We start from the raw sequence: 27953 nt of genomic DNA, 5'->3' as shown, positions 1-27953 counted from the left end.
AAATCAAGGCAACACCTGAACTGTATTAGACACCTTCATAATGGTATTCCTAATTAGTGATGCAGCACCAAAAAAGTTATGCAAAGAATATTGGTTTAATGCCATTTTCCTTGATGGGGAATCGATGAGTCCTCCTCATCTCAAGTTTGACAGCAAACAGCTAAACCACCGAATAGAAAAGGTAAACTGTTTAAGTGAGAGTTATTCGGCAAAGCTTCACGTCGCTTCATTTTCAAGTCGAAATCCTTGTGGATCGGGCCATTTTGAGGACTAATACGAACGAAATATTATGGAAAATAGAGGCAAGCCCCTTCTAAGACACCAGTGGTCTCACAAAGGTCAAAACGAAGGTCAAAGACCACGAGTGGAAGATTTTTGGCAATAGTAAAGTCTCATTAGAAAAATCCTACTGATTTTGACCCCCGTTGATTCCCCCAGTGGGATGGATGCTTGCTTGCTGATCCGGACAAGGACCATGCAATGTAACCAAGACTTGTCAACGTGTTTACCAATCGTTCCTGGACGGAATTGCGCGTGAAGCTCATAGGGTACAAGATACGAATGTCTCTCAAATTCCATAATTAAATAAGAACAGAGGACTTGGTAAATAATGCTGTATCCGATAAGACATTCTGAGAATTGTGTTGTTGCCTTCTGGAATTATTGCCTAATCTGATTTATTATTGCTGGTTAATATAATAACATTATAATCTTTGTAAACTAATTATGTGTTTAAATCAGAGTTTGGCCAACCAAATTGTTTATAAATGAGAATTCCCGCACTCAGATAGTGTCCCATGCTGTATGGGTTATCACTGAGGCACTGGCATTCAATCGAACATTCCGTTAGTGCCAACGCAAATTCCTCAAGAAATACTCTAGTAAATTTACGTTATACTTAATACCCCCTGAGTGTGGAATTGCTTTTAAACAACAATGTTTTCACAGAAATTCTTGCATTTTGTGATAGACAATTTATTTACCAAACTTCGGCTTCAAAATCACCCCCTCCTCGATCTCTTCCCCATGTTGCAATGTAAGAAAATCCTTCAACCAGACTTTGAGCTCCTCTTCAGATTCGAAGGCCACACCAAAACAATCGTCTTTGGTATACAGGGCGACCACGTGTTTGTGTTTGGAGTCCTGTTTCTTGTTGATATTGAAACACGTCTTAAGGGAGATTGCCCGCTTGGGAGGCAACCCCACCTTGAACTTTTTCTCGGAATCGTAGTACTCCAGGCGGGCGAGGGCGTCGGAGGTTTCTTCGCGAAGCACGAAGTACTTTTTCCGGGACGTCTTTGCCTTCTTCAGGACCCCTGAACGGCGGATCTCTCCGTTGGACGGCAGGGGGCTGTCGTGCGATCCCGAACTCCTAAACGACATGACTCTTGTTCCTGATACCGAGTTTACGTGAAAATCATTAGTAGACACTGTCTCAGGCACATTCGCACAGAAAATCAGTTCAAAATCCCTTAAAACTGCACTAATCCAAACATTGTTCACGCGTTGTCACTATCTGACAGCTGCTGTCACGCGAAAAAAAACACAGATTGCTTTGATCGACGTCGCAGTATTCTATAATAAACAAATGATGCGCGGCACGTCCACGTTCCGTACCATAACTCTGCGTGGTGCTGAGTGAACTGTGGGGCTGTGGTGGTGTTCCGTTCGCGCCAAACCTCTCCTATCCTAGCGTACTATCCATGCCATAGTACAGGACCGCAATAAGCCCATAGAAAAACGGTAACTATTTGCAAATTTAAAATATCACCACTGCACGGTGGTAAAAAAGAGTGCCTCTATTTGTGCTTAAACTTACTCAGGCGCACTTGCCCAAAATTTCAAATATTCCAATGAACCCGATTTTTTTCATCAAACCCAGAGAACACACTCGAATCCTGCACTGTTCCAGGTTCTTTCCTTACCCAGCTCGGTCATGTGTTGTAGACGTCGACGACAATCTCCAGCAGACGCCTGGCGTCCCTACGTCATTCCGTCTCTCTCGTATCCTCTGCATTGCTTCATGGAGTAGGTCGTAACTAGTTCCACTGCAGGCCCCTAAAAGATGTAAACAAAAAACGCGCATGTGCCGATTCGAAGTATTCAATAAACGGCGAGGCCAAATAGTAAAATACTATCGTGCAACGTTGCCGCTTTCGCCGCTACATCCCCACGAAAAGAAATTTGTTCAATTTCTCGCACTCCATTTAAGATCGATCAAGATTGATTGATTTTATTCTCTGTGAGGATTAATTGAAGCTGCCACACAATGCCCTTCAATTGGTATTTGAAAGTGAATTAGGACAGAGAAGTAGCATGTAAAAAAAAATGGCGGGAATATTCTTCGTAGAGGGTACGGCAACTGGGCGCATATTTTGGCGGTATCCCGCGAGCCCAAGAAGTTGCGTTTCAAGAATTGGGTTTTGCACAAGCAGAAGACATAATAAGACAACGGAGGACTCGGATGCCGGAGGTGGAAGTGGAGGCAGGAAAAGGGCGGCCGCGTTCAACCTGGTGTGAGAAAAGCCATTGGCCAAGACCAGGTCGTATACCTGTAAAACCGACGACCGGGGCACGTCACCTGGAAATTTCGTTCACCCGCTTGAAAATAAGAGCGAACGTGGACATGTGTGTCTATATTTTTTTTATTTGGTTCGCTTGAAGCACATGTACACATGTTCTATACGATGTTTTTTCCAAATCAGTTGCTGGATCCTTCGAACTCCGATTAACTGTGATCAATACCGTGTATCACAAGTGGCCGGCGGCGATAACTTTTCTGCAAATCACTTTTCTTAAATGAAATTTTCAGATTACGTTTACGATTTAAAACTGCATTATTCTCTGCCATAACGAATTTAATGTGATTTCCTGTTTAGCCGGAGGTTACCACAACTCTCAAATTTTAAATGGAACACCTTACACATTTTTCGAAATTCGGACTTTAATTCTCGAAAAATATGGTTATTTCTCCCTTGATACGGCAGCTGGCGATTAATTCATTTTAATTCCATTTTTTTGCAACTAGAGCACGGGAACTCATCAACGTTAACTTACTCTTTTATCTTTAATTTGGTACCACAAACCTGACAGTTCTTTCCGACGTGTAACTAAAATAAAATAAAATTTTGCAACTGTTCTCCCTAGAACGTCTCCTTTGTAATGTGACACTTATCCGGTGAGCCATGACAAGCATTATGGCCGACCGCCATGATGAAACAAATGAATGTCAACTATATTGCTTGTCACGGCCAGATAAACGGAAGGAATATAAAAATAATGCAACTAGCAGAAATGAGGCCCAAAACTGCAAACGATCGACATTCACAAATGCCATAACCAGAGTAATCGCACTTGCGGCCAGTCTGATTCATTGACATCAGCAAATCAGCCATTTTGGATGGATGGAATGGCACGTGGTGCTTAGTAGAAATGCGCTACTAATCTGTCTCGTCCAAGTAGATAATACAGGTAGTGTGGGGAAGAAGGACAGAGAATGATGATCCCTAGGGTAGAAGGCTATTACGAAAAAAATCGAATCGGCAATCTATTACTTGTCAGTTTTTGACATTTCCGAAATCTAATGACGGTAACGCGGTTGCTCGTAGAAAATGTGAATGATTTACGTTTAAATTGCAAACTCGTTGGAGAGTAAAAATTCTAAATTTAAGAAACAACAGTTGGGTTGAGGGCTAAGCGGTAGAGGCAGGTAGCAGTGGCCGAATTTACATGGAAACAGTCACGTAAACAAAAAAGGGAGCTCATTAGGGTAACGGCACTTAAAATGGCTTCATCAAGAGTCTCGCCATTTTGGCCTGGTTCTGGGTGGGCGGTTCGCGGAAATTTGCTTTTGCACCACTTCAAAACAACATCGGCTAGATAAATAGTCGGTAGCCATTCACTTCGTTCCTCGAAGTGTCCATTCTGGGAAACATACGACTTTTCTTTCCGTAGTCTTGCTCAGAACCGTTAACTCATTTACTAGCAAATTACACGCGATAATAAAAGGACAAATTGGCGTTAACAAAGATTTCATTGTTGGTGAGCGTTGAGAATAATATAGCGGCGTCCAATGAGAGAAAGCCGAAACGGTGTTTACAGGCCGCGAGTTTGTTGTGGCTGAGCGAAGAATGTGGTTGTCGTGTCTATGTATAGCAAGGTCGTCGCCGTTTCCTTTTGCACGGTCAGTGTCTCCCGAGGCACCGTGGGTTCGCTATTTTGCCCGACGAGGTGCCCGTATAGATTCAGGAAAAATAGCAGCACGGACTAGATCCCCGAGAGGCAATAACATTCTAAAAGGTGCATCTCCTTTTGGCAATTGAACATCTGCAAAAAAAATCTCTTCTCAATTTGCATCCGCTAATAGAGACGTCGCGTCGCACAATCCAGTAGCGCGAAACTTCCTCCTCACAAGACGAAATTTTCCAGAGAAGCAGCAATGGGGCCATCCAGGAAATTCCTCGACCCATAACAATTGCGCGCCACAAGAAAATGCGCATTTCGCAGCGATGCAGTCTAGCCCCGTCTGCCGCCCCATCCCTGTCCACCCATTTACATTGATCGACCCCATTTCGGAGCCTGGCGGCCTATTTTATCTGCCCCAAAACAAAACGGCGTGGTCGTTCACCATTGTTGCCGTTACCGTTCCAATTCATCTCTGTACAAACGCCCCATGCGAATGGAGGTCATTGTTAGGGGGTTTAATCAAGCGTGGTAATGGTGCTTAATCACACAAGTAATTAAGTAATAAATTTATTATTTCACACATGCCGAGGTTTCCGCTTTGAAACCAGACGGAGGGGCGGCAACTCCGCTTGGCAGGGACACGGCCGAGGGGTGGATGGGGTCTCATCCAAAAGGCAAAGGGGATGATGCGAAAGAACGCGGAAGCGTTTTACAGGATAATAAAGAGATCGTTTTGTATTGATATTTATGTAATGGCTTTGTGGATTCAGTCGCCACCTCGAGTTTTTCCAGGGGATTTTTCCAGAGCTTATAGCCGCGGGCAACCGATGGAGTCTGCAAAGCATCACGTTACGTTTTATCGTGCTGTAAACTGATTAGAGCATCACAAATATTATAGACAAATCTACATTAATGTGTGGAGATCAAAGTGCCGCGACTGAGTAAACTTTCTATGTTGATATTTAGCTTCTCGGAGACCTTGCGGTTCTGCCCAAAATGGCGTTTAATTGAGCACCCACATAGGTCTGCAGCGAATTAAGAAGAACCCAGAAAAACATCCTAAAACTGATATTTATTGGACTGTTTTTGCCTATCTACATATTTGCATACAAGCAGTCTTCTGAACTTTGACTCATTAATAACGATAACCATCAGGTGGGCGCAGTTGATCCGCTTATGAGGAGTAAAAAGGATCCTGCCCTTATTCTAATTCCAGAAAATAAGCCCTATATTTAGACTATAAAGTAATGCTCGTATACAATAACGTTACAACTACGTCGCGTTTTAAAGCTACATCGATCGCATGGCCTCAAAGTACGGCGTAGTAGATGACGTAGCAAAACAGGGCGGATCGTTAGCCCTAAACTTTGTTCGCTCTTCTCTTTTGGAGGCGCTTATTGTCGAAAACATGCAAGTCGTCGACCTACGGGCATTAACGATGAAGTGAGATAGAAAGAGATAGAAAGCAGACTGTGAGCGGTGAATTAACAGTTGTTTTCATATGTGGGGAACAAGGCCCCGGTATGAATGACCTGAGAGAGTAATGCACTGGCGCGAAACGCGGATAGTAAAGACAGGCATAAACAGGGTTTATGAAGATTTGAGCGGTTGGCTTCATAAAAGAGGTTTAAAGTATAGAGTCTACGAATCGAAATGATTTACTTTGACTAGCCTGAACTTGTATAAGCTTAACAAAATATACATATATATATATATATATATATATATATATATATATTACAAAAAAAAAACTCTTCTTTTTATGAAACAATTTTCTAAGTATTACTAAATCCTTCACATTTTGATGTGTTGCAATCTTGTGAAAATGTTGAAAATGTGTAAAAAAACCGACAAGAAACTCTAGTGACGTCCTGCTTAATAAGCTTCTTTTCAAATCTATATACTTGATCCATATACACTGGCCCTAACGCACCACCGATTTTTTACATAATCGTTAAATTTTGCTTTTCATACAAAAATTTGACAAAAATGGCCGACAATATTGCTGTATCGCAGATACAACGTTGTCGGGTTTCTAGTTTGATAGCTTTCCCTGATCGATAAAAAACATATAATAATTGACATTTGGAAAATGCACAGACAGAACGAAAACGCCTTTATAACCTCACTTTTATATTCGAGTTTTCTTGTTTATATTGATGTTTTATTTCACAATTTTATTGTTTTTTCCGCAAATAAAACCATTCAAGAACTAATAAAGCCCACAAAATATGGCTGCACCTCCGGCAGCGCTAGTGAACCGCAACAAAAAGCATTTTCTAGGGGTACCTGCACCCCTCGGTTATGTTGCTGGTGTGGGCAGGGGGTAAGTGAAAAATCTTATGAGAACCCCCTTATTGTATAATTTTCGATTTCAGTGCTACAGGATTCACCACAAGATCTGACATTGGTCCTGCAAGGGATGCAAATGATGTGTCGTAAGTTGTTTCAAGATTTTTTTTTAGTATTAAGTGGAATTTATAGATTGACCCAATTCCCATGGCAAGAAATCTTCGTTGAAAAGGAAAAATGTCGGTTGTAAAAATTTTTCATTGGTATTCCTGGGACTGCAAAGCAATACATATACAGGGTGACTCAAGTTTCATTTTCATATCTGAAATCTCTAAAGTAACTATTAGAAGTTAAATGTTAAAGTGGAGTGTGAATTTGAGACATTCTGTTCGCAATTTCTAGTTGTTCATTATTATAGATTTAAATTCTTATTATTTTCTATTACAATATCCTCCTATTTCTTGATAGTGATGACAGACATGCTCCACCTGCTGCGAAACGAACAAAAAAAAAAGATGAAGAAGAAGAGAAGGAGGTATGTAGTTTTCTTTCCCTGCTTTTAAAACTATTTTCTAGCTTCCCAAGTTTAAAAAAATTCCTAATTTTAACTCTGTGATCATCTCATTTCTTCCTCCCTTTTCTTAGGAAGAAGAAGATCTTAATGATTCAAATTACGACGAATTTAGCGGCTATGGTGGTTCTCTTTTCTCTAAAGACCCATATGATAAAGATGACGCAGAAGCCGACGCCATTTACGAAGCTATTGATAAGCGGATGGATGAGAAACGAAAGGAATATCGAGAGAAACGTTTGAGGGAAGAGTTGGAAAGGTATCGACAAGAAAGACCAAAAATTCAGCAGCAGTTTTCTGACTTGAAGAGAGATTTAGTGCGAGTAAGAAATTAGGTTCAGGCACTGTTAGTTTAATGTTAAATTTTTGAAATATCTTAATAGATATCTGACGACGAGTGGAGGCAAATCCCTGACGTGGGAGATGCCAGAAATAAGAAACAAAGAAATCCGAGAGCGGAGAAGTTTACCCCGCTTCCGGATACTGTTTTGTCGCGCAATTTAGGAGGTGAAAATAACACTTCAATTGATGCCAATTCAGGATTGGCTAGCATGGTACCAGGAGTGACTACACCTGGTAAATTTTCCCTCATTCTTTAACACACGTTTAACTTCAATTAATCTAGGAATGTTAACACCTACGGGGGACATGGATTTAAGGAAAATTGGGCAGGCCAGAAATACGCTTATGGACGTAAAATTATCTCAGGTATTTCACTGAAATACTTTCCTTAAGCAGAACCCTAAAATATAATTTCCATTTGAAAGGTTTCTGATTCGGTAACTGGCCAGACAGTGGTGGACCCCAAAGGCTATTTGACTGATTTGCAGTCCATGATACCCACATACGGAGGAGACATAAATGACATCAAAAAAGCCCGGCTTCTATTAAAAAGTGTCAGGGAGACTAATCCCAATCACCCTCCTGCATGGGTAGCTAGTGCTCGGTTGGAGGAGGTCACCGGTAAAGTTCAAGCTGCGCGGAATTTAATCATGAAAGGTACAGATTTTGATTTTTGCTCTCCTGTTTGAGGTTGATGGACATTGTCTGTTCTAGGTTGCGAGGTGAACCCTGATAGTGAAGATCTTTGGCTTGAGGCTGCGAGATTGAATCCACCAGATACGTCCAAGGCGGTTATTGCGCAGGCTGCGCGGCATATACCTACCTCGGTAATTTTTTTTTCGATATGTAGATTCAGGATAGTGTTTTACGTGAAATTTAGGTCAGAATTTGGATAAAAGCTGCCGATTTGGAATCTGAAACTAAAGCAAAGCGAAGGGTGTTTCGAAAGGCTCTAGAGCACATTCCGAATTCAGTGAGACTATGGAAAGCAGCAGTGGAGTTGGAGAATCCAGAAGACGCAAGAATTTTATTATCCAGGTGAGCTATCAAAGAAACATTTGTTGATTGAAATTTGCTGTATACAAGTTGACCTAGCTGATGGGCCCTGTTTTATTAAAACAATATGTTTAATTGTTTTTTTGGGTTCATTTAGGGCGGTGGAATGTTGTCCGTCGGCAGTAGAGCTCTGGTTGGCCTTGGCGAGATTGGAAACATACGAAAACGCGAGGAAAGTGCTGAACAAGGCCCGAGAAAACATTCCGACGGATAAGCAAATCTGGACCACTGCCGCTAAATTAGAGGAGGCTAATGGAAATCACCATATGGTAGAGAAGATTATCGAAAGAGCTATTACTTCTCTTAGGTATGTAAATGGGCAAAAGCGTTTTAAAAAAGAGATGTTGACGATGAAGATTAACTGAAACTTGCTGTTAATGCAGCTAAGCCGGCGATTTGACAACTATAGCTTCGTTCACTGATGGTCACCATAATAATTTCACATACCCATTCATTTTTAGTTCGAACGGGGTGGAGATCAACAGAGAACAATGGCTCAAAGAAGCAGTCGAAAGCGAGAAGGGAGGTCACATTCACTGCTGCAGGGCGATTGTTAAGGTCATTATTGGCTACGGAGTGGAGTCTGAGGACCAGAAACACACGTGGATGGAGGATGCTGAGAACGTAAGTTTTTTTTATCAATTTGTGTCATTTTTATTACCTACTGCTTTAACACTCCTCGTAAATATATTCTAGTTTACCGCTCAAGCAGCTTTCGAATGTGCCAGAACTGTTTACAATATCGCCTTGGCCACTTTCCCGGGGAAGAAATCGATATGGTTGCGAGCGGCCTACTTGGAAAAAAACAATGGAAGCAGGGAGAGCTTGGAGAACTTGCTGCAAAGGGCGGTTGCACATTGTCCCAAGAGCGAAGTGAGTTTATATTTTTTACTAAAAATATTTTTTCAAAAAATTATGGATTAAAGGTACTGTGGCTCATGGGAGCTAAAAGCAAATGGTTGGCAGGCGATGTACCGGCAGCGCGAGGTATTCTGTCTTTGGCCTTCCAAGCTAACCCAAACAGCGAGGAAATCTGGTTGGCCGCCGTTAAATTGGAGTCCGAGAACAAGGAGTATGAAAGGGCCAGGAGGCTTTTAGCCAAAGCGAGAGGTGCGTGTAAATTTCAATTTCCCGAATACACTAAAATGCTTTTGTAGGATCTGCACCTACTCCAAGGGTAATGATGAAGAGCGCTAAACTAGAATGGTCTCTAAACGACTTGGATGCTGCTTTAAACCTTCTCGATGAAGCGATCAAAGTCTTCCCCGATTTCCCGAAACTCTGGATGATGTACGGGCAAATCTATGATCAACGCAAAGATGTGGACAAGGCCTTCGAAGCTTACAACACAGGGGTAAGAATATGACATTTCTTTGACTGTAGAGGGTAAAATAATTCTTTTTACAGATAAAAAAAGTTCCGAATTCCATCCCATTGTGGGTGCTCCTCTCCCGGTTGGAAGAAAAACGCGGTTTACTGATAAAAGCGCGATCCGTGCTGGAAAAAGCCAGATTAAAGAACCCGCAAAATGATGAGCTGTGGCTGGAGGCTATTAGAGTAGAATTGAGAGCGGGCATGAAAGAAATCGCTAACGCCATGATGGCTAAAGCCCTGCAGGAGTGTCCGACTTCCGGTTTATTGTGGTCCGAAAGCATTTTTATGGAAGCGCGACCCCAAAGGAAAACGAAATCTGTAAACACAAGGATATTGATTTATGTTTTTGGATACAAAAAAACTTGTTTTGCAGGTAGACGCTTTGAAGAAGTGCGAACACGATCCCCACGTTTTGTTGACGGTCAGTCGCCTGTTTTGGTCGGAGCGTAAGGTCAGCAAATGTAGGGAATGGTTCCAGAGGGCGTTGAAATTGGACCCTGACTTGGGAGACGCCTGGGCAAATTGGTTAGTTTGTTTGATACATTTACTTGTTGCATGTGATTGAAAAAATGTTTTGTTTAGGTATCGTTTTGAGCAGCTGCAAGGAACCAAAGAAAAACAAGAAGAGGTAAAAGAAAAATGTCTAGCTGCCGAGCCACATCACGGCGAACTGTGGTGCAACATATCGAAAAACATAAAAAAGGTGGGGTGGAGCACAGAGCAAATATTACTAGCAGTGGCCAAGAGTGTGCCTATCCCCATTTAAGCCGAATGATATGGGGCAAATTCCATTAATTGTTATTCATAGGTAAATCATGCTAGTAGTGTTAATAAAGATGGATGTGATTGACTCGTTTCGAGTTCGGTGGAAATAGGAAATTACGAAGTAACCACAGTATTGGTGCAATTCACTTTTTGAGCAAGGGATGCGAGAAATTGCGCTGAAAACTGGACATAAAGGTTATTTTTCCCAACTATTATCTATAAAATTTAATGGCTCCAACAAAATACAAATACACATCCACGTTACTGTTTTCATCGCTTCATTGGCATATGGATAACTGTTGATGGTCAAAAAAATAGTTTAGAAAATACACAATGTATTTTTACACAATGAAACCTGTACAAACTTAATTAAAAGTTGTTATAAACACAGAGAAACCTAAATATTAATAGAAAAAATACAATATAGATTTTCTATTGGAATGTGAATGCTACAACGACTAAAAAACCTTGTCTAGGCTAATATACCAAGTGATAGAGACCCCACACAACGTCCTTTTCGGTAATTTTGCTCCATTGCAGACTGCGCAATGGACTAACTGGAATTCATAGCTTAGACACCCTGATTTAATTCAGCCAAAAATACTTTCATTAGGACGCAACTAAATTTCAACTAAACGCTAAAGCCTTATAGAAAGGCGTCTTACAGGGCACACTGTCGCTTTCCAGGATCACGCTGCACTTAGTAAAAGCATCGATGATGGTACTACTAAGTTACTTTTACCAGTCTTAAGTTGTTTGGAGAAGATCCCACATAATTCTTTTAAACATGATAATATTTTCTTGTTATCTATTGGGTTTCAGGTTCATTAACGTGAAATTTATTTCTTTGGGTTTACAGTTAAGCTAAACCTGAGTTGTAAACTCGGACGTTAGTAAACCCCCTTCTAAAGATATGTAGTACGATCGGAAGTCAAGAAACTATACTGAATGACAATATTTCGATGCCTCCCAGAGATACCCTTCAACGTGGGTAAACAAAGGATTAATTTACGAGTTAGATCATTTCCTAAAATTACTAAACTTTACAAAACATTGACGATTATTATTGCACACCACGCAACAGAACCTGGAAAAAATCAGAAGCAGTCGTCACCTTCGTATGTACAAATTAACCTAAACATCCTTAAAAATTTATCACAAAATCGAGTCTCTTGAGGTGAAAGCACGCGCGCACACAAAGATCTAGTTTACACTTACGAACAAGTTAATATGCAAACAATACTTATTAATTTTTGGAATAAAAATACATTTGGGTGCGAAGGCGTCGGAAAATGAGACGTGGTCCTACCTCAGAGAGTCGTAACCCTGTCTGGATGTAGACGGTTGCAAGAGGGGCGACGTGACAGATGGTTCGACTGGTCCCTCCAAAGAACTGCCGGTGAGCTGTGCATGCGCCGTAGACGATGCGATCTTCCTCTTCTGCGTCATCAAGCCTGAATCAACAAGAGAGACGAATGTCCAGATTAAATATTAGTTCGCAGACATGACTGCACCTCATTAGTAAGATCATGCATTTTACTGAATTCATCAAACATCAATTCACTGAAATTGAGGAAAATACTTAGAATGGGGGATCCATATTAAATGGTGATGAAAATAATAAAGTTTAAGTACTCAAAATTCTATCGAGCAGTGCACTTAACGTTAGCCTAAATTAAAATCTACAAAGGGAGGTGAAGGGAAGGAACTAAGCCAAAAGACAAAAAAATCCTTACTCTGCCAAAATGCGTTTCCTGGAAATGCTGCCCGTTTAAATTCCTGTGCTTCGCCAATTTTTCCTTATTCATGGGGCTCCCTGCGTTCAAAAGAGGTTTATAGGTCAACAATGCAAAGGTCACAAAGCAAATTTGGGATATACATCATACACCAGATGGTACAGAAAATGTTGCTCAAATGAGAGCTAACCACACGCAATAGGGAAACCTAGATCACAGCTTCTTGGGCACAAAATCTGGCTCAATACGAAAAAGTTGGAGCAAAAAGACCTTCACTAGGTTTCCTTTCTATTCTAGAGTGCAGAGCAAAAATCATTTCGCCTACGCGAAGTGGTTTGTTAATTGTTAGTATATTGAATGCATTTCTATGCAAGGTGAAGGTGAGTTGATGTTAGCAAGACTTTAATTTCGTACAAAACCGTAAAAAAGCATTTGTTACAACAGTTCCCATGTGTTTTACACAGCAAAAATCAGTGCAAGGCCAAAACCTTTCATGCTCGACTCGACTTTCTACTGTACATTATTCATGTGACTCACGCATATTTATCACGATTTTTGATGCATTGACGCTTATATCAATAGTTACAAAGATACAAAACATATTAAGTTCTTCGATAATTAATGTCGTTTTTTTTTATGTTTTTCAAAATCAATTTAACCATATTAACAACAAATATTAATCAATGATATATTGACCATTTTGTTGGGTGACCTTTTGCCATCTCTCGATAAGTTGAAAAATTTCGCGTTCGAAAAAGCCTTAGTTTTTAGAAGCAAAAAACTGATCTAACTCATTTTTAACGGCTTGATCGAAATCGAAAGTTTTACCATTCAAATAGTTTTGAAGGCAATGAAACAAAAGATAATTTGATGGTACCAAGTCAGGGCTATATGGTAGATGTGGCATTAGTTCCCAATTTAGCTTGAAACATTTTTGACTTGTCATTAAAGATGTGTGGGGTTTGGCGTTATCATGGTGGAACAGCACGTTTTTGCGATTGGCCAGTTCAGAACGTTTTCTCTTGACTTCTTCGTTCAATTTCTATAGTAACAGTAGTGACAGTAAACATTCGAATCAATAGTTTGGTTTCTTGGAAGCAGCTCAAAATAAACTATACCCTTGTAATCCTACTACACAGAAATTTGTTGTGTTCTAATGACTTAATTTTTGACTGAAAAAAGTCTAAAACCTAACCTTTAAAATGGCATATAATAATATAAGCCATGCGATCACTACTACTAGAAATATACACTTCGAGCCATCTTTGAGAAAAAAAACGACATTCATTATCGAACAACCGAATAAAAACTCAACTCACCAATAAAACTAAGTAGAACGGGCAGGAACACCAATCCGTGCGCCGCCCCAAGAAGCACAATCCCCAAGTACATCCTAAAGTAGAACACTTGGAAAATCTGCGACTTGGCAAAGTATAGCACAATAATCCCCCCGAACTTCGTCAATGTGATCCCGGAGAATATAGAACTGCCCATTTTTGAGAGTGCGTCGGCCGCCCTCTCCACTCGCGTATGCTTTAACGATACCGAGAAGCTATGTACCAAATGCGAGCAAAATTCCACGCTTATCCCCACTGCCATCACTAAGTTTACTAGTGAAACGGCGTTCAAGGTGATGTACCACCAGTACATTAGTCCTCCTAAGTTGACTAGGATCATGGTGATTGTGATCAACACTACGATGCTAGAGAAAATATCCAGGCCCATCAGGAAGAACGTGGCCAGGAAGATGGCAAAGAGGGAGACGCCGATGCTTTTCAGCGTGTCTGGCCACATGGTTAAGTATTGTTCGTAAAACACGTAGAATACGGAGTACGGGAATACGTCCGCTCCCATCTGAAAGAGTATGTTCTAGTACAGGATAACAAAATTCCAAGTTGCGAGTAGTTTTAGGAAGATATCTTTGTGCAAACAATGACACTGCAGCAATGACCAGTATATACAAATTTTCTATATATATATATATATATACTGCTCGAAGCAAAGTTTGACCCTTACAATTACAAATTCGCTTTGAAATATGCGAACTTTACCGTTTTTGAAATATTAGCGGAAATCATCCTGGCGGCCCTCATACTCTCATAATAATCCTCCGAGGTCTTCAATATCGTGTGGTAAGACATGAAGTAACTGGCCCCCACTTTGGATAAATGGCTAGTTTCATTGGTCAGATAATTCACTCCCTGTCCATAAGCTGCGTGACCCCCTTTCGCACATTGGTCGTCGGGGTTGTCTCGCAAGAAAAACGAAACATATCGCTCGAATTCTGTGGTACTTGGACGTTGCGTGGTGGAGTTAAGGTTAATGTTACATTGCTTACAGGATACTGAAAAGTAACATTAAGATTAAAAGTTTAAAAGAAAACAAAACAATGCTTACAGTCATCATGAGGACAGAAACTTCCATTATCGTGCTTCTTACAACAAGAAGTAATGGCCGACCAATCAAAGTAATCGTCCAGCCAACTGCTACTAGGTTTGGCAATATATGTAGTTTCCGGATTCTTGCTGGCCAAGTACACCTGCGTGGTCAGCGAATCCAAGTTGCAGTACTGACCTCCACACACCAGATTCTGGTCATTGTAATTGGAATAATTCAGTCCGTCTTTGACCACGAAAAACATCGGCGGCCCTATACTGAGATAACTTTTAAGGAATTGGAAGTATTTCAGCACGAACGAGTCTTCGGGCATTGACAAGTCTTGGTCCAGGCCGATTTCTATATGGGGCACTATGACTACTGAGGAGCACAGCCAGCCGAAGAAAATTATCATTACAAGGCACCGCACTGGTTTCTTCATTAGTAAAGGCACATAGATAGATTTGAAGAACGTAAACAAAAGGCCATCTTGGCCGGTTAACGCGTCTGGTTCGTTCTTCTTTGATCCTTTTAGGCAGCAGAATATATCAAATCTAAAGCAACAAGGAAAAGTAAATAAATAATTTTATTGATTACGAGGGGTATCCATCGTTACCTGTTGGAATTTTGCCTTAGAGTATCTAAAGCGAGCAAACTGACGAAACAGGTGATTTGTAGCAAAAAGTCGATGAGCAAAGCCATTCCAGCATACAGGGCGAAAGCTCTTACTGCCGGCATATCAGATAAGCTGCCCAAGAAGAAACAGCAGCTTTCCGACACGCTGGTCAGCAGCATGCTGGGACCCACTTGCCCTAAAGTGCGGCCAATGTGTTGCGCGTTGGTTTCTCCCGGCTTCTTCACATCACGCTGATGCGTTTGAACTTGAAAAAGAAACCAGAAAATTGTTAGATTACATGAACTCTTATCACCATCGTGTCAACAAATGAAATATGTATCAAATTGCGGCGGCACAACTAGCTTACCCAATATAAAAATGTTATCCACTCCAACTGCCAGCACCAAGAATGGAATAACCTCAATTATGATCAATGTAGCTGGAGTACCCACAAAACCGAACAACCCTACAGAAGACACCACTGAGGCTAGAACTATGGTCACTCCCCCCAATCCTAATGTGATTTTGCTGTCAATCAACAACCTCGAGCAACTATTCACTTGTCCTAGAGACACTGCGATGTAGGCGAACATAATCAGGTAGGAAATCAGGATAGTAATAACGTCTCCCTGTGATTCCCTATCTAATTCATCTTCTACAGATCTTTCACTGGTAAAGGCAATATCCATGAATTCGGAAGAGTTCCCAGCAATGTAATTCTTCATGAATTCCACAAATCGCTTCTCCCACTCCATTGCCGGGACCACTTTCGTCTTATTGTGATAATTGTTCACTAGGAAGGTTAAAATAACTGCAGTAGCGTTCTCGTACGGTGGATCTTTGGCTAGACTTTCGCCTGATTTAAGGAACCCTCCGAAGGCTATGGCGGGGTCCACGGGACCTCCATAAGGAGCTAGACACTCTACATTGTAAGGATTGCTGTAAACGAAACAATAACTCAGAATTCGTGTATTTGTATTACGCGAATCACTTACGCAGTACACTTCAACAAAGCATCTAAGTAATTGAGCTGAAATCCGAGAGGATCCACTTCAGTCGAATTGAAATATTCAAAGTCGTTTTGGAAGTATCCCCAAAGGCTTTGTATGGCACATTGATCCAAATTAGTCTCATCTCCTTCGTTCCTCAGAGGAGCAAAGCAAATTTTATCGAATGAATATTCAGTTCCTTCTCCAATAGCTTTAATTTGCTCTTGAAGATTTAAAACTTCGATCAAAAAGGTTTTGTTGAATGCCGGCCCAAAGGTAATGTTTCCCAGTGAAGTGGGATGAACAATTTTCTCCATATTCTTCGCCTTAATGATGATCTGTTCGTTTCGGTAGAAGGGGTTGAAATGAGAGTCAAAGAATTCTTTTTCTACGCGGCTGCGAGACGAGGGCGAAGCCCACAATTCCACGGGATCCGTGGTAATCTAAGGAGGTTTTATAGTTTAAAGAAAAAGTTTTAATGAAAAATTGTAAACATACCCTTAAATACTTGACGCCGTATCCTAGGATCACTACCAAGAAACATCCTAACAACAGAATCACCCATGGCTTTTCGGCGCAATATGTGCCCCATCTTTGGAAGAAGTTTTGCAAGTATGAGTCGGTGTTCGCTCCCAATCTAAGACAACCATTAGTAAGCTGCACTAAAGTAATTAAAACACAAGTACCTTTCAATGAATGAGGAGGGCACGTCGTATTCTCCGGGAATTTTATTGATGGAATGAGTATCCATTTCTTGGCCCAATTCTGAGGTAATACCTAAAGGATTAAGTCGTGATAAATGTCTTGTTCAGTTAAATGTTACAGTCAGTCGATAGTAATGGGAATATGAAAATTGTAGATTTGGGTTATGTAGAGGGAAAGTCGAGTATAAACAACTTTTTAACTACAGAATTCACAAAATTACTGAGGATGTTTAGTGCTATACAAGGATTTTTCAATTTCGCTTAAAGTACTGACAGTTACTATGTAATTATTATGTAAAGAAGAACAACTAAATTAGAGATTAGGGGGCAACAAGTAGAAAAAAAACTGCGTAAGCAAGGGATGATAACAGACTACAATCGTTGCAGATATGCAGCAGAATTAGTGAAGGCGCATGCCTAATTTTTTTCAACTTGTCACGGTTGTGACGTCAAGGATACTAATTGATGATATTTTGACAGGTTCTCAGCAGTGTTACATTGACGTCACACTAAACCAGTATGCTGGCAGCACATGGGATGTGCAGTGGAAATGGTGAAGGTTTGAAATTATTAAAATTTTACAAGAGACATTCTGAATGACGTCACGTGCATCAAATGATGATGCCGTGACTGGAATTTGATGACACTGACGGTGTCGTGACAAAGTTTGCACCTGAAATGGTGGATACGCAATGTTTTGTTATGAAAAATTCGGCTGCTTGAAGAGTTTTCAGCTGAGAATAATAATTCTGAATGAGGCTCTTTTGTAATTCGGATTTTCTGAATAAAGGACTAAGGAATATTTTTACATGATCACATTTTACTACCAGATGAAGATTCCTCTCACATTATGTTACTCCCTTTGTCATCGACAAATGGCTCATTCATTGAATATGAGGGTTCAATTTATGGACTTGGCATTAAACTCGTGTGCTTATGATGCATGTCGAAGATCGATACAAAATAAAGGCAGTGTAGCTTTAAGATACTAAACCCAAAAAAACACTTGTAATCATGCAAAGGTATTGTTAGTTACATTATCGTGCAAATTGTTCATGCAACACCCATGACCAAGACTTTCATACGTAGATATGCTCAATGCATTCTAAAGTCATTCCATATTTTCTAGGTAAACACATATACCGGGTGTCTCTGGGAGGCAATTCAGCCCTATTAACATTATTGTTTTTCATCAATATTTCAATTTTAAATGGGACACTCTATATATAGTCATTTTTCTTGGCGGGATTCTTTTCGCCGATTTCAACATCTGAAAGATGAGTCAGAAATCTGGAGAATAATGAGTTACACCAAGAACTCGTTCAACTTCGAGGGACAAGATGACAATATACAATGGCTATAGTCAATGATCCGGCGGTTCATTTGAGGGACTCATCATCTGAGTCGATCGGGAATCAAAAACTGGAATAGGGATGAACCGCCTCTCAGAGACACCCCTCCTCTACGTTAACCACATGTGTATCTAACAACAAAGGTGCTTTGGGATTTTCGGTGTTTTTTGGAGGAAATTACATATTATCAATGACTGACTGTTCTGAAAAGTAGATAATCCTCTAAGTGCTTAAACTAAATTCGGGTATGTGAACATGACTAAAACGCTTTTTCACTCGATGACATCAACCCGAATTTAGCTTTCGATAGGGTTAGAAACGGAACTGAAACGTACTAGTTCGATGGCTGCTTTGTAAAGGACTATCTTCGCCCGCACTCGCGTCTCCCAACGCTACCTGCGACGAGTGGAACTCGGCCGAGGCGAGTCGTCGTCCCACAGCCGCGCGCATCTCCTCGGACCCCTGCCCAACTAGACCAACTACAAGAGAAACACCCCCCTGGTGAAAGAGGCTCCGAAACCGGGCGTCAGAGAACAATCCTTTTGAAGTTTAAGACCGGGAAAATCGTCTCCTTGCGAAGACGAGTTCGCGTAGTATAATGAAAACACTGGAGAACTTGCTCAGGCCGTAAAATGCGGCAAAAGCGATTGTTCCCTTACGTGATGAAATATTCTGCGTAAGTTAAAAAGTTTTCTGCGAACAGTCTCACATGTTTTGTGAGAAAGGTACCTAAAAATGGCAAGAAACAGTCTCAAATAGTGTCAGTCCATTTCTAAAGTAAATATGTTTTTTTTAATGTCTAGCAGTTCGAAATCCTTTAAACAGCATATTAACACACGAGTGCCGTAATGCAGCATCATTCTAAGCTTATGGAACGCTAGGCGAAGTGGCAAGTTTCGCAATTATTGCACGTGTGCGACAATCAGGCTCAAGATTAAAGCATCGCACCCGATTTTTCCTACTGACCAACACGTCTATAGATATATCAATAAATCGAAACAACAATGGGATTTAGCTGTAATACGGTGGAAGCTGTTGGATCCATCGCTGGCAGACATTGTCTGCTGGAAGGTCAAATGTGGCAAATTGTTTATTTCGCCGATACAGATTTTCCCGATTAGAGAGAATAATATTATCTGATGAGTTTTAATGGCATAAAAAAAACGATATTTAAATATTATAGTATCGCTCATTTCTGCGGGTTTTTAGTTGGAAATGCAGTATGATTCGCCTTTATCAAGCAGTGAAACGGTGTCAAAATTTCGATGCCGTTTTGACCTCAGAGCCGTGCGGTAAAAACGTCGATTTGATTGCGATGTAGAAAATGGTTCATTACACTTGTATTGCTAGACTTCTGCTCTAAATCTTATGTATCTTAGGTAACGACTATTCAAGACTTTAAGACCATTTCTTGCCAACAATACACTGTTCTTGGTCAAAGAAGACTAAGGCTGATGTCCGAACATAAAATTACTATTTTTTCTGTGTTATTATACAAAATTACCAAATTTACCTCAATTAAAACTCGTAATGACCAAAATTATTGGTCGACAATTATTTTTCCTGATACGTTTGAGGACATATTTAATGCCGACCACGACCAACGTTCATGATCTCTAATTAAGTTTACATAATTAAAGATAATACCGAAATTGCTAAGCAAAAAGCCAATTTAAATAACATACATTCGAACAGAAACAGAAAAACAGGATGAGCCGTTTTTTTGGCATTGGAAATCGAGCAGTGCGACGGAAATCAATTATTTTGCAATATATACAAGTGACGTACGGTGCCTACAGCCGAATTTGACATGTGAGTGATGTCAAAAATCTAACACATGTCAAGTTTAGATGGTTAGATGCAAACTAAAATTTGCCACTTTCTAGATTTCTGACTTGAATCACGTGTGTGCGCTGCCTATACGGGCTTACTGTTATTGAATACAATTGACGCGAAAAGACGAGTCGGATTTGGTTGTTCTGACCACTATAAGGCTCGAATAAGGACACCTACCACTGAAGGGTCATACATAAATATAAATAAAGAAATAAATTTGAAATATCAGTCATAAAGCTTAATCCTGTTTGTCAATTGTGTACAAATTAAATAGGCCTTTTTCTCTCCCTTTTTCTTTCGGCGGGTAAAAAAAATTGATCCCATAGGCTTCTCGAAAACAACGAAAAGACTAATCTCGAAAAATAATTCATCATCAAAGTCTACATATCGCAAGAAGATGACCAAAAGGGATCCGGTCATTGACAGTTTCATAGTTGCACCTGCGAATCCGATATGGCTTTTCTTTACTTTCTTCTTGAGCCTTAAATTGTCATCGGTGAAGGATGCTCGGTTTAAAGATGTGTTTCGCCCGGGGCAGGCCTGTTTGCCTAAATGCTCCCATTCTCCAGGTATGGGTTTCGATCCGGTGTACATTTGCATTCCAGCAATTATGTATGCTCTTAATACCGAACTGCTGAGAGTTCCTCAATATGTACATGTTGAATAGAAGATATTATTATGCAATCGTCTATCCGTGTTACGACGACAATCCGTTCTTACTGGAGAAGACAATAAGGAATATATGTTTACATTTTATCGTGGCTCAGGTCTACGATAAGCGGCGGTGATTGGCATCAGGGGGCAAAAAAGAATCAAGTAGGAGGGTAGTACATAATATACTGTGTGCCCCCAAATTTATTACCATAGATGTTGTTTGTAAGCAAAGCTTTTTTCAAGGAGGTCCAAAACAATAACGCTTCGGTTGTCAGTATCAACAGCGTCGCTGCATTTCTTCCCGTTAAAAATGTCAAATTTCGACTGAAAATGTTGAGGAAATTTTGAAAAGTTTGTGTGGACTTGAAGCTTGATTAAATAGCAACGTAAAGAGCGTTTGTACGGGATTGTGTCCAGTTGAAAACAGGGAAAAATCGCACCTTTAAAATTCGATTTCATATGACAATACCGGGAATGTAGTGCCGCTTCCTTTTGGGTCTCCGAAGTTGCACCGAGCAACATACCTGGACGGATTTTTAAAAAATTATTTCTTTTATTCTTTTGGAAATAGCACACCAGAGGTGGTTAGAGCGTTGAAATTAATGCCGTCTCTCGGTTCTCTTCTTCTTTGCTGGTGCAAAATAAGAACAAAATAGAATAAAAAAGGCAAAATAATTTATTTCCATGGTATCGCCCGATTTTTTTTAATACCTTGAAGGGGCCAACGGTATCTGCGTTAAGCAGAACCAGATCATAAAATGTTAATGTCAAAATTCAGGGGCAATTATGGCTCAAAAAATAGCTAATTGACTTAGGCAAACTCAAAATAAATATTTACCCCAAGGCGGTTAATGATTATGTTAGTCAACACGCCACCGCAATGAAATTAAAAAAAAAAAATAGACAGCTGGAAACTGTACCACCGCAATGTTTTTTAGACAGTTATTAAGACTCACAATACTAAAAGCAAACGAACACGGACAAATACACATACAAATCGCAAAAACTGATCTCCATTGAACTTATATTGTTATAAGAGAAACGGAAATCGAATTTTGCTTCAGACAAGCAATAACCCACCATCAGCAACAACTATACCTTCACCGACACCTCCGCCATCTTCCACTTCAACATCGGACACACCCTCACGAACACAATCTGACGGCTCATTTACCAGTATGACACCTGTCAAATACGTTAAACCCAAAGTAAATTTTCTATGATGAACCCATAAAATTCGTTTTAATACAACTGAGATAACCGATGTCAAATTTGGGTGCGTTAGGTAATTAAACGTAATCATCATTAAAAAAATATATAGATTTGTCCTACATGGCATTTAAAATTAATAGTTTTATCATTAGAGTTATGGGAAAAACACAACAATAATCATTTACACCACAGTTAAAAAATACCACACTCGTACGACACGATATTTTTTTTTGTTAAAAAAGAGCAACACAAACTCAGTGCGCCGAATTTTTAGTTGAAAAACAACCCACACCAACGTCAAACTGTAGCGTTAACTTACCTAGGGATTTTCCATTGGCGCACAGGCATACGGTCAACAGGAATAATAGAGATCCAACGATAAAGATTATCAACATGAGGATGGCTATGCCGTCGAAACCCAGTATGCGGAAGGGCTGCGGTTTAGGGGGTTGGGGCGGTGGTACTGGACAACTGGCTTCGCAGTCTACGCAACTGCAGGCCGGCGTTTTTTCCTGAAATTAATAGGAATCTTATTATATGAATCACCTGTTTGTTTGCATATTTTATATTGATATGGTCAGTGCTTCTTGATTGCACCTCTTTACTTAGTTATTTTTAAAGGAAAATTATTCTACACCTACCAATTTCATGGGTCTATGAATACTTTATTTTATAGGAATAAATGAAAATGACAATTACACTTTTGTCCATGCGGATTGCTCAACAATTCCGTTAGGTAAAATCTTCATTCTCATTCGTACTTCTATATAATTGGGCCTCTGCTTCTATAAGAACATACGAAACATTTTTTTAGTTTTCATTCCGCTTTAGGGTTTTCATTACGGAAGATCGCTCCAAGCGTTGTTGAAATTTATAGCTTTCGCACCACAACAAGTGGGGCAACCGAAATCTGAGAGCATACCAAAAATCTCATGATATGTATTTCTTACTTAAAACGGTTTTAAAACGAAGATCAAAGGTTTTTACTCCAAGGTTGTTCAGTACTGCAATATCCACACGAACCAGCAAATTTAATCACCTAATCATAACAATGACTCAGTGGTGAAGCACGAAAGTAGCCGTAAAAAAATCATTTTCGTTAGCTGTTAACGTAATTAGGGTATCTGCTTCGGTACCCAGTAGCTGCGCAGTAATAAAATATCGATATACATACGTTATTTAACCTAACAAATCTTTGGACTTCCGGTGGTATTCAACTAAAAACCTCGCTCATTAGTCTTGTATGGTTTTGATGGAGTAGTTTCGACTACAACCTCCATCACCACAACTTCTAGACTTTTTACAAACAAACCTTGACGTATGGAAAAACCATGTCGAACTTTGGATGCGATCCAACAACATTAATGTGCAACAATTAGGAAAATATCGACAGCGGCTGCCTCTCGTTATCCTCTGCCACAAATAAAACGTAAAAATATCTTTTCATGCAAACTCACGTTCAAAGGCTGACTGCATGGAGTGATAGCAGGGTTCATAGGTGTGTAATTTCCCACTTTGGCCGACGTCGAATTGATGTAGTTAATTTGAAAAGGCACGAAGGGGTTCGAAGGTCCAGCGGTGCCCATGAACTCGAACCAACGACGTGGGGTGCATCGCAAAGCGCCCCAATTGCCGCACATTAAATCCAACGCCAATTGTCCGCTGAAGGGCACGCTAACCTATTCAATAACATGTTAAGTACCTGCCCAAACATGTACAAACTACACTTACTTGCTTACAGGAGGCGAACGTTTTGTCCATGTAATCTTCAGTAAGGTAGTAATTCAAGGCGGTAATGTAAGTCTTGTTAGTAATGTTGTCAGTTTTTGACTCCTTTACTTCAAGGAAAGTCGATTGATGTGGTGAACACGTCATTTCGCAGACGCTTTGGACTAGGTTTGACATACAACTAGGACATCTGAAAGAAAAGGAAAATTTTTAATAATAAAGGAATCGCCACGTTGCTACGATTTTCATGTTTAGCTACTTCGTAGGCCAGATACGAATCCAGTCTTTGCAATTACCAAGATGATTAATTACCTTTTCAAAAAGTTAGCAGCCAACGAAACACTCGTGTCCATGGTCTTCACCTGCATGGCGTCGCAGCAGACGCTCGAAGGGTCTAAGTCAGGGCACCATTTCTTCAGAATGTCCGCTCCCGTTTGGTTGAGGGGTTTCGGTGGCCCGTTGTAGACGCAATTCTGCGATAGACCTGCACTCTTGTGACATTCCCCATACCAAACGCAATGTCCATTATTGTTTGGAGGATTGGTATTGTTGGGAGGAGGGTCTGTGCGACTTGTGGACGTGTTTTCTTGGGCGGAAAGGACCTAAACCAGAAGAATTAGGTGCAAATAAAAGAATAAAATTTTGATTGTAATTTATTTCATTTCGATCTACAGTTAAAAACACAGCCAGTTTACTGAAAAACGTAAAATGATCATTCATTAATAAGCGCGACCGTATTGAACAGATTGTGATGAATGTCTAGTTCAAGCTCCAAGGTTGGTCCAAGGCTCCGGCTTTATTTTACTTCTTATTTCTCCTTACTCATCAAGTTTCACGGCTTTCGCTTTCCTTGAAGGTTTACCAGTTTTACTGAGAAACATTTATAAAAATAGAAGAGGAATTGAATCGAATACGCGATTACCTCGCTTCATTGCTAAGAAAAAGTAACAAATAAAAGTCGATTATAGGCAAAAGTACGAACGTTTGGTTTCACCCCAAGTTATTTTTACCGGAACTGAATTAACCGGAATTAGGCTCGAATAAAATATTTATATTTTCCATGACCTGTGGGCTAAAAGTGGCAGTAGTAATGGGCGCCTTTTGTGAATGAACGAGACTCTTCTGGCCCATTTCACTTGTTGACCCATTAGCATTGTCGTCAGGACGGAGAATATGAATATTTCGTTAAAAACGTGATTAAAAGTCCATTGATGTAAGTCGTCCAAAGTGAGGTCGAGGATAATTGCGTCAACTAGACCGAAGAATGAGGTCTGAATATTAAACTGAAATTTCGAGAGGAATATTAAACGACTAACAAAGAATTCGCGTGTATTCAGGCTTAATAGCAGCACAAAGGTCTTTGGATTTTGACCCCCGAGAGCTCCGTTCAAAGCACAAAAATTAAACACACACATTAAAGGTCTCTTAGCAGACACCGAATCTGTTCCCACATCATCTGATGACCTCCAATAAATTTTCTATAAGATTAAATAGGATTCAATTATAAGTACGACGTCTGAATAGTGCAATGTATGGAGTAGTGTTGACGGCCATGTAATAAGGAAAATACTGGAGGCTATCAGGTGTTCCTTACACTCGATTATTTAAAAATACTGATTAAATGTTTGTTTTATGACCCACAGGTTGAGACGATTATTACTTACTAAGAATGTGAGGGTATTAATCAATGTATCATATCTTCATATCGTCTTATCTATACAATGTAATTCAAGTGAAAATCTACTATTGTTACTACAAAATATCATAAAACCTCAGGTGTTCTCTATTAGACAATTCCAAATAAAAATGAGAAATCTTATGAGGGAAGCTGCCAACGGGCAGCGACAGAAAATAAATCTGAGATCAAATCTCTAGTCGAATTCGTTCAAGATTGCTTTCTCAGAAGGCCATAAACTTTCTCCCAAACTCGCAAATAACAATGAATTTTCGTTATTTGCGCGAAGTGTTGTTTATTTTCTGTTGCTCTCATAAATACCTGAGGAAAATGAAAAATATTTTTCGCAAATCCACCCACGGAATCATGCCCCGCATTCAGAAATAAACGTTCACAAAGAGAAATTTGTAAATAGCAATTAGGTCAACAATATTTAGAGCGGGCATTGCAGGAAGGTCAGGTTTCAGGCGCATAAAACTCTTGGAATTAACAGCCATGAATCTCTTATGGTGAAACTCTTGTCATGGGTTATTCAAAAACGTTCAAAGTTAAGAACCGTCCTTGCTTTTGGTCTCTAGTTACTTCCAAGTTCATGCCGCTATAAATACTCTCGAAGTTATTTATAGGATTTTCAAAACAATAATAAGTTGGCACGTAATAGAAATGAGTGCGAGGTGGATCAGGACCGTCTGGAAATGCAGCGAGACAGCTCAAATAAAAGACTCTGGATGAGCATAATCAAATCAGTGATGACAATTCGGAACTTAAACCTAAATGTGTGGGACCTAAAGCAGCTTGAAAGATCTCTCACTGCTTGGCAAAAGCAGCACTCTAGAGATGGGGCAAGCTGAGATTTCATAAGTCCTGGAACATCCTCCTATATAGCATCTTCCGAGAGTTGGGTTTAGTTCAGCAGACACCTCCTTGCTATGGGAAGGTTGGGCACACAAAACACCACTAAAATTACTCGAGTAAAATTGGTGCAAGAAGTTGTGAAACTCTTTCCATGCAGAGGTGAAATTTTAAGGGGCAAATGAAAATCGACAGCATGGCGGTGAAGTAATTTATTGAAAACAACTGACAGGAAAACGAGAATAGAACAGTTAACAATCCCCCATTATATGGACTGAAAGTGAATGGGTACTGTCGCCAAAAAAGTTCCTAGAAGACCAATTTCCTGATGGACACTTCTACAAGACAAACCCAGACTTAAAGAGCTGCTTTAAACAATTACCCCAGAAACTACTACCCTCACCCACAACTCATAAATGCACAGGCCTACAATTCATTTGTACCAATAAATATATAAAAAGCAATTTAGCTTTCTAGCTCCAGTAATTACATGGGTCCCAATAAATGATCCATATATAAATCCTGCTTAAATGTCCAAGGTATTGTAAAGATGGAGGAGGGGAAGATCATTGAACTTTTTTAGAGGATACACTGGAGGTATTGCAGATTGCTTTGAGGTATTTCGATCTACAACAACCTTCAAGTTAGAACATGCTTAAAAGATTTAGAGTAAGACCACTAATTGAAAATCCTAAACTTGAAGCATGTGAATTGTGGGATAATTTGTATAGGGGTAACTGCCTTGTTAGACTTAATCAAATTAATTGATTGAAAGGGACTTAAATCGTCTCAATGGTTACACAGACAGAGATAAAAACTCAAATAATCAAAGAAAACAAACAAATTTAACATTAATGAGACATTCAATTCCTGATAATGCAACAAGAGAAAGTCACACTTTCTTCCATATGAATCAAGGCGCTAATGCGCATTACAATTATAATTATGATAAATGCAAATTACTGAATCAGACCATATTTCTAATGAATTAAATAAATAAACACCCTCAATCAAAACAATCACATGCCATTCTATTTCATCAGCGCGTATATCTCCGTCCTTGTTCCTTAAGAAGTCTTAATGCTGTGGCAAAAGACAGAGATACTCACAAATTTGCATGACCATCTAAGGTGACAAAACCCTTTTTTTACAATACATCAGACATCCACCCATAAAGTTTAATGACGATTGTCGAATCCACCCGATTTTAATAACAAAATCTATCGCTTACCTCGCTCGTACAAATTAAAACTAGCAGGAATCCATAGTAATGCAGCCTTGACACCATGGTCTTCATCGCTCAGCGGCGATTTCCCAAACGAAGATGTTTGGTTTCAAACTTAAAATTAAAATAAATAAATATCACAAGTTCTTTGTTACAGTTTATTGTTGCACGATCTTGGCACTAATACACGATTCTATACGCTCATAAACATGATTTTTTGATTAAATTTACCACGGGAAAATAAAACCGAACTAACACACTAAGCAACCGAACGCGACTGTGCGATACAAAAAAAATTGATAGCTTTCATTTATGTTCAATTGACGTTGAGGGCGCAAGCGCGATCAAAACAAAGGTTATGCGACGTTGCCACAAATTAAATTTTTAGCTTTAATTAAAACAAACTAAAAGAG

The 27953-nt window shown here is 39.8% G+C and overlaps 3 protein-coding genes across 13 annotated transcripts in view; 1 reads left to right on the top strand and 2 right to left on the bottom strand.

Annotated features, from left to right (window-relative positions):
• chico (insulin receptor substrate 1 chico) overlaps window positions 1-1738 on the bottom strand; it is a 38083-nt gene extending 36345 nt beyond the window's left edge. For 2 of the 7 annotated variants that reach the window (XM_066394398.1, XM_066394389.1), the window contains exon 1: window positions 984-1733. In XM_066394398.1, coding sequence (XP_066250495.1) covers window positions 984-1383 — 400 coding nt within the window. In that variant the 5' untranslated portion in view covers window positions 1384-1733. Of the gene's footprint in view, window positions 1-983 lie in introns of all 7 variants that reach the window. The other 5 variants (XM_066394363.1, XM_066394371.1, XM_066394379.1 and 2 more) reach the window with 5 other exon arrangements.
• A 4587-nt stretch (window positions 1739-6325) lies between these two features.
• Prp6 (pre-mRNA processing factor 6) lies at window positions 6326-10706 on the top strand. Its single transcript, XM_066392291.1, has 17 exons — window positions 6326-6511; window positions 6564-6623; window positions 6946-7012; window positions 7123-7371; window positions 7432-7624; window positions 7674-7756; window positions 7816-8047; window positions 8105-8217; window positions 8271-8428; window positions 8544-8753; window positions 8908-9070; window positions 9143-9319; window positions 9373-9556; window positions 9604-9800; window positions 9854-10138; window positions 10194-10345; window positions 10403-10706. The coding sequence occupies exons 1-17, from the start codon at window positions 6417-6419 to the stop codon at window positions 10584-10586; spliced, it is 2802 nt and encodes a 933-aa protein (XP_066248388.1). The 5' UTR covers window positions 6326-6416; the 3' UTR covers window positions 10587-10706.
• A 197-nt stretch (window positions 10707-10903) lies between these two features.
• Window positions 10904-27827, bottom strand: Npc1a (Niemann-Pick type C-1a). 5 transcript variants are annotated; one of them, XM_066392242.1, is made up of 17 exons: window positions 27547-27826; window positions 24101-24390; window positions 23792-23978; window positions 23518-23739; window positions 22380-22572; window positions 21947-22033; window positions 18694-18837; window positions 16989-17079; window positions 16801-16939; window positions 16309-16745; window positions 15681-16252; window positions 15314-15578; window positions 14719-15251; window positions 14373-14665; window positions 13641-14175; window positions 12322-12401; window positions 11900-12039 (listed from the first exon to the last, which is right to left on the bottom strand). In XM_066392242.1, exons 1-17 carry the CDS (start codon window positions 27610-27612, stop codon window positions 12034-12036), a joined length of 4140 nt encoding a protein of 1379 aa, XP_066248339.1. In that variant the 5' UTR covers window positions 27613-27826; the 3' UTR covers window positions 11900-12033. The 5 variants fall into 5 exon arrangements, with proteins under 5 accessions (XP_066248330.1, XP_066248357.1, XP_066248348.1 ...); XM_066392233.1 differs by lacking the exon at window positions 12322-12401 and having other exon boundaries at window positions 10904-12039; window positions 27547-27827; XM_066392260.1 differs by lacking the exons at window positions 12322-12401; window positions 18694-18837 and having other exon boundaries at window positions 10904-12039; window positions 27547-27827.
• Between the last annotated feature and the right edge of the window lie 126 nt (window positions 27828-27953).

Source organism: Euwallacea similis, chromosome 1 (assembly GCF_039881205.1).
Source record: "Euwallacea similis isolate ESF13 chromosome 1, ESF131.1, whole genome shotgun sequence".
Lineage (NCBI taxonomy): Eukaryota > Metazoa > Arthropoda > Insecta > Coleoptera > Curculionidae > Euwallacea > Euwallacea similis.
Note: the sequence above shows the minus strand (reverse complement) of the source record. Positions and strands in the feature narration are given on the sequence as shown.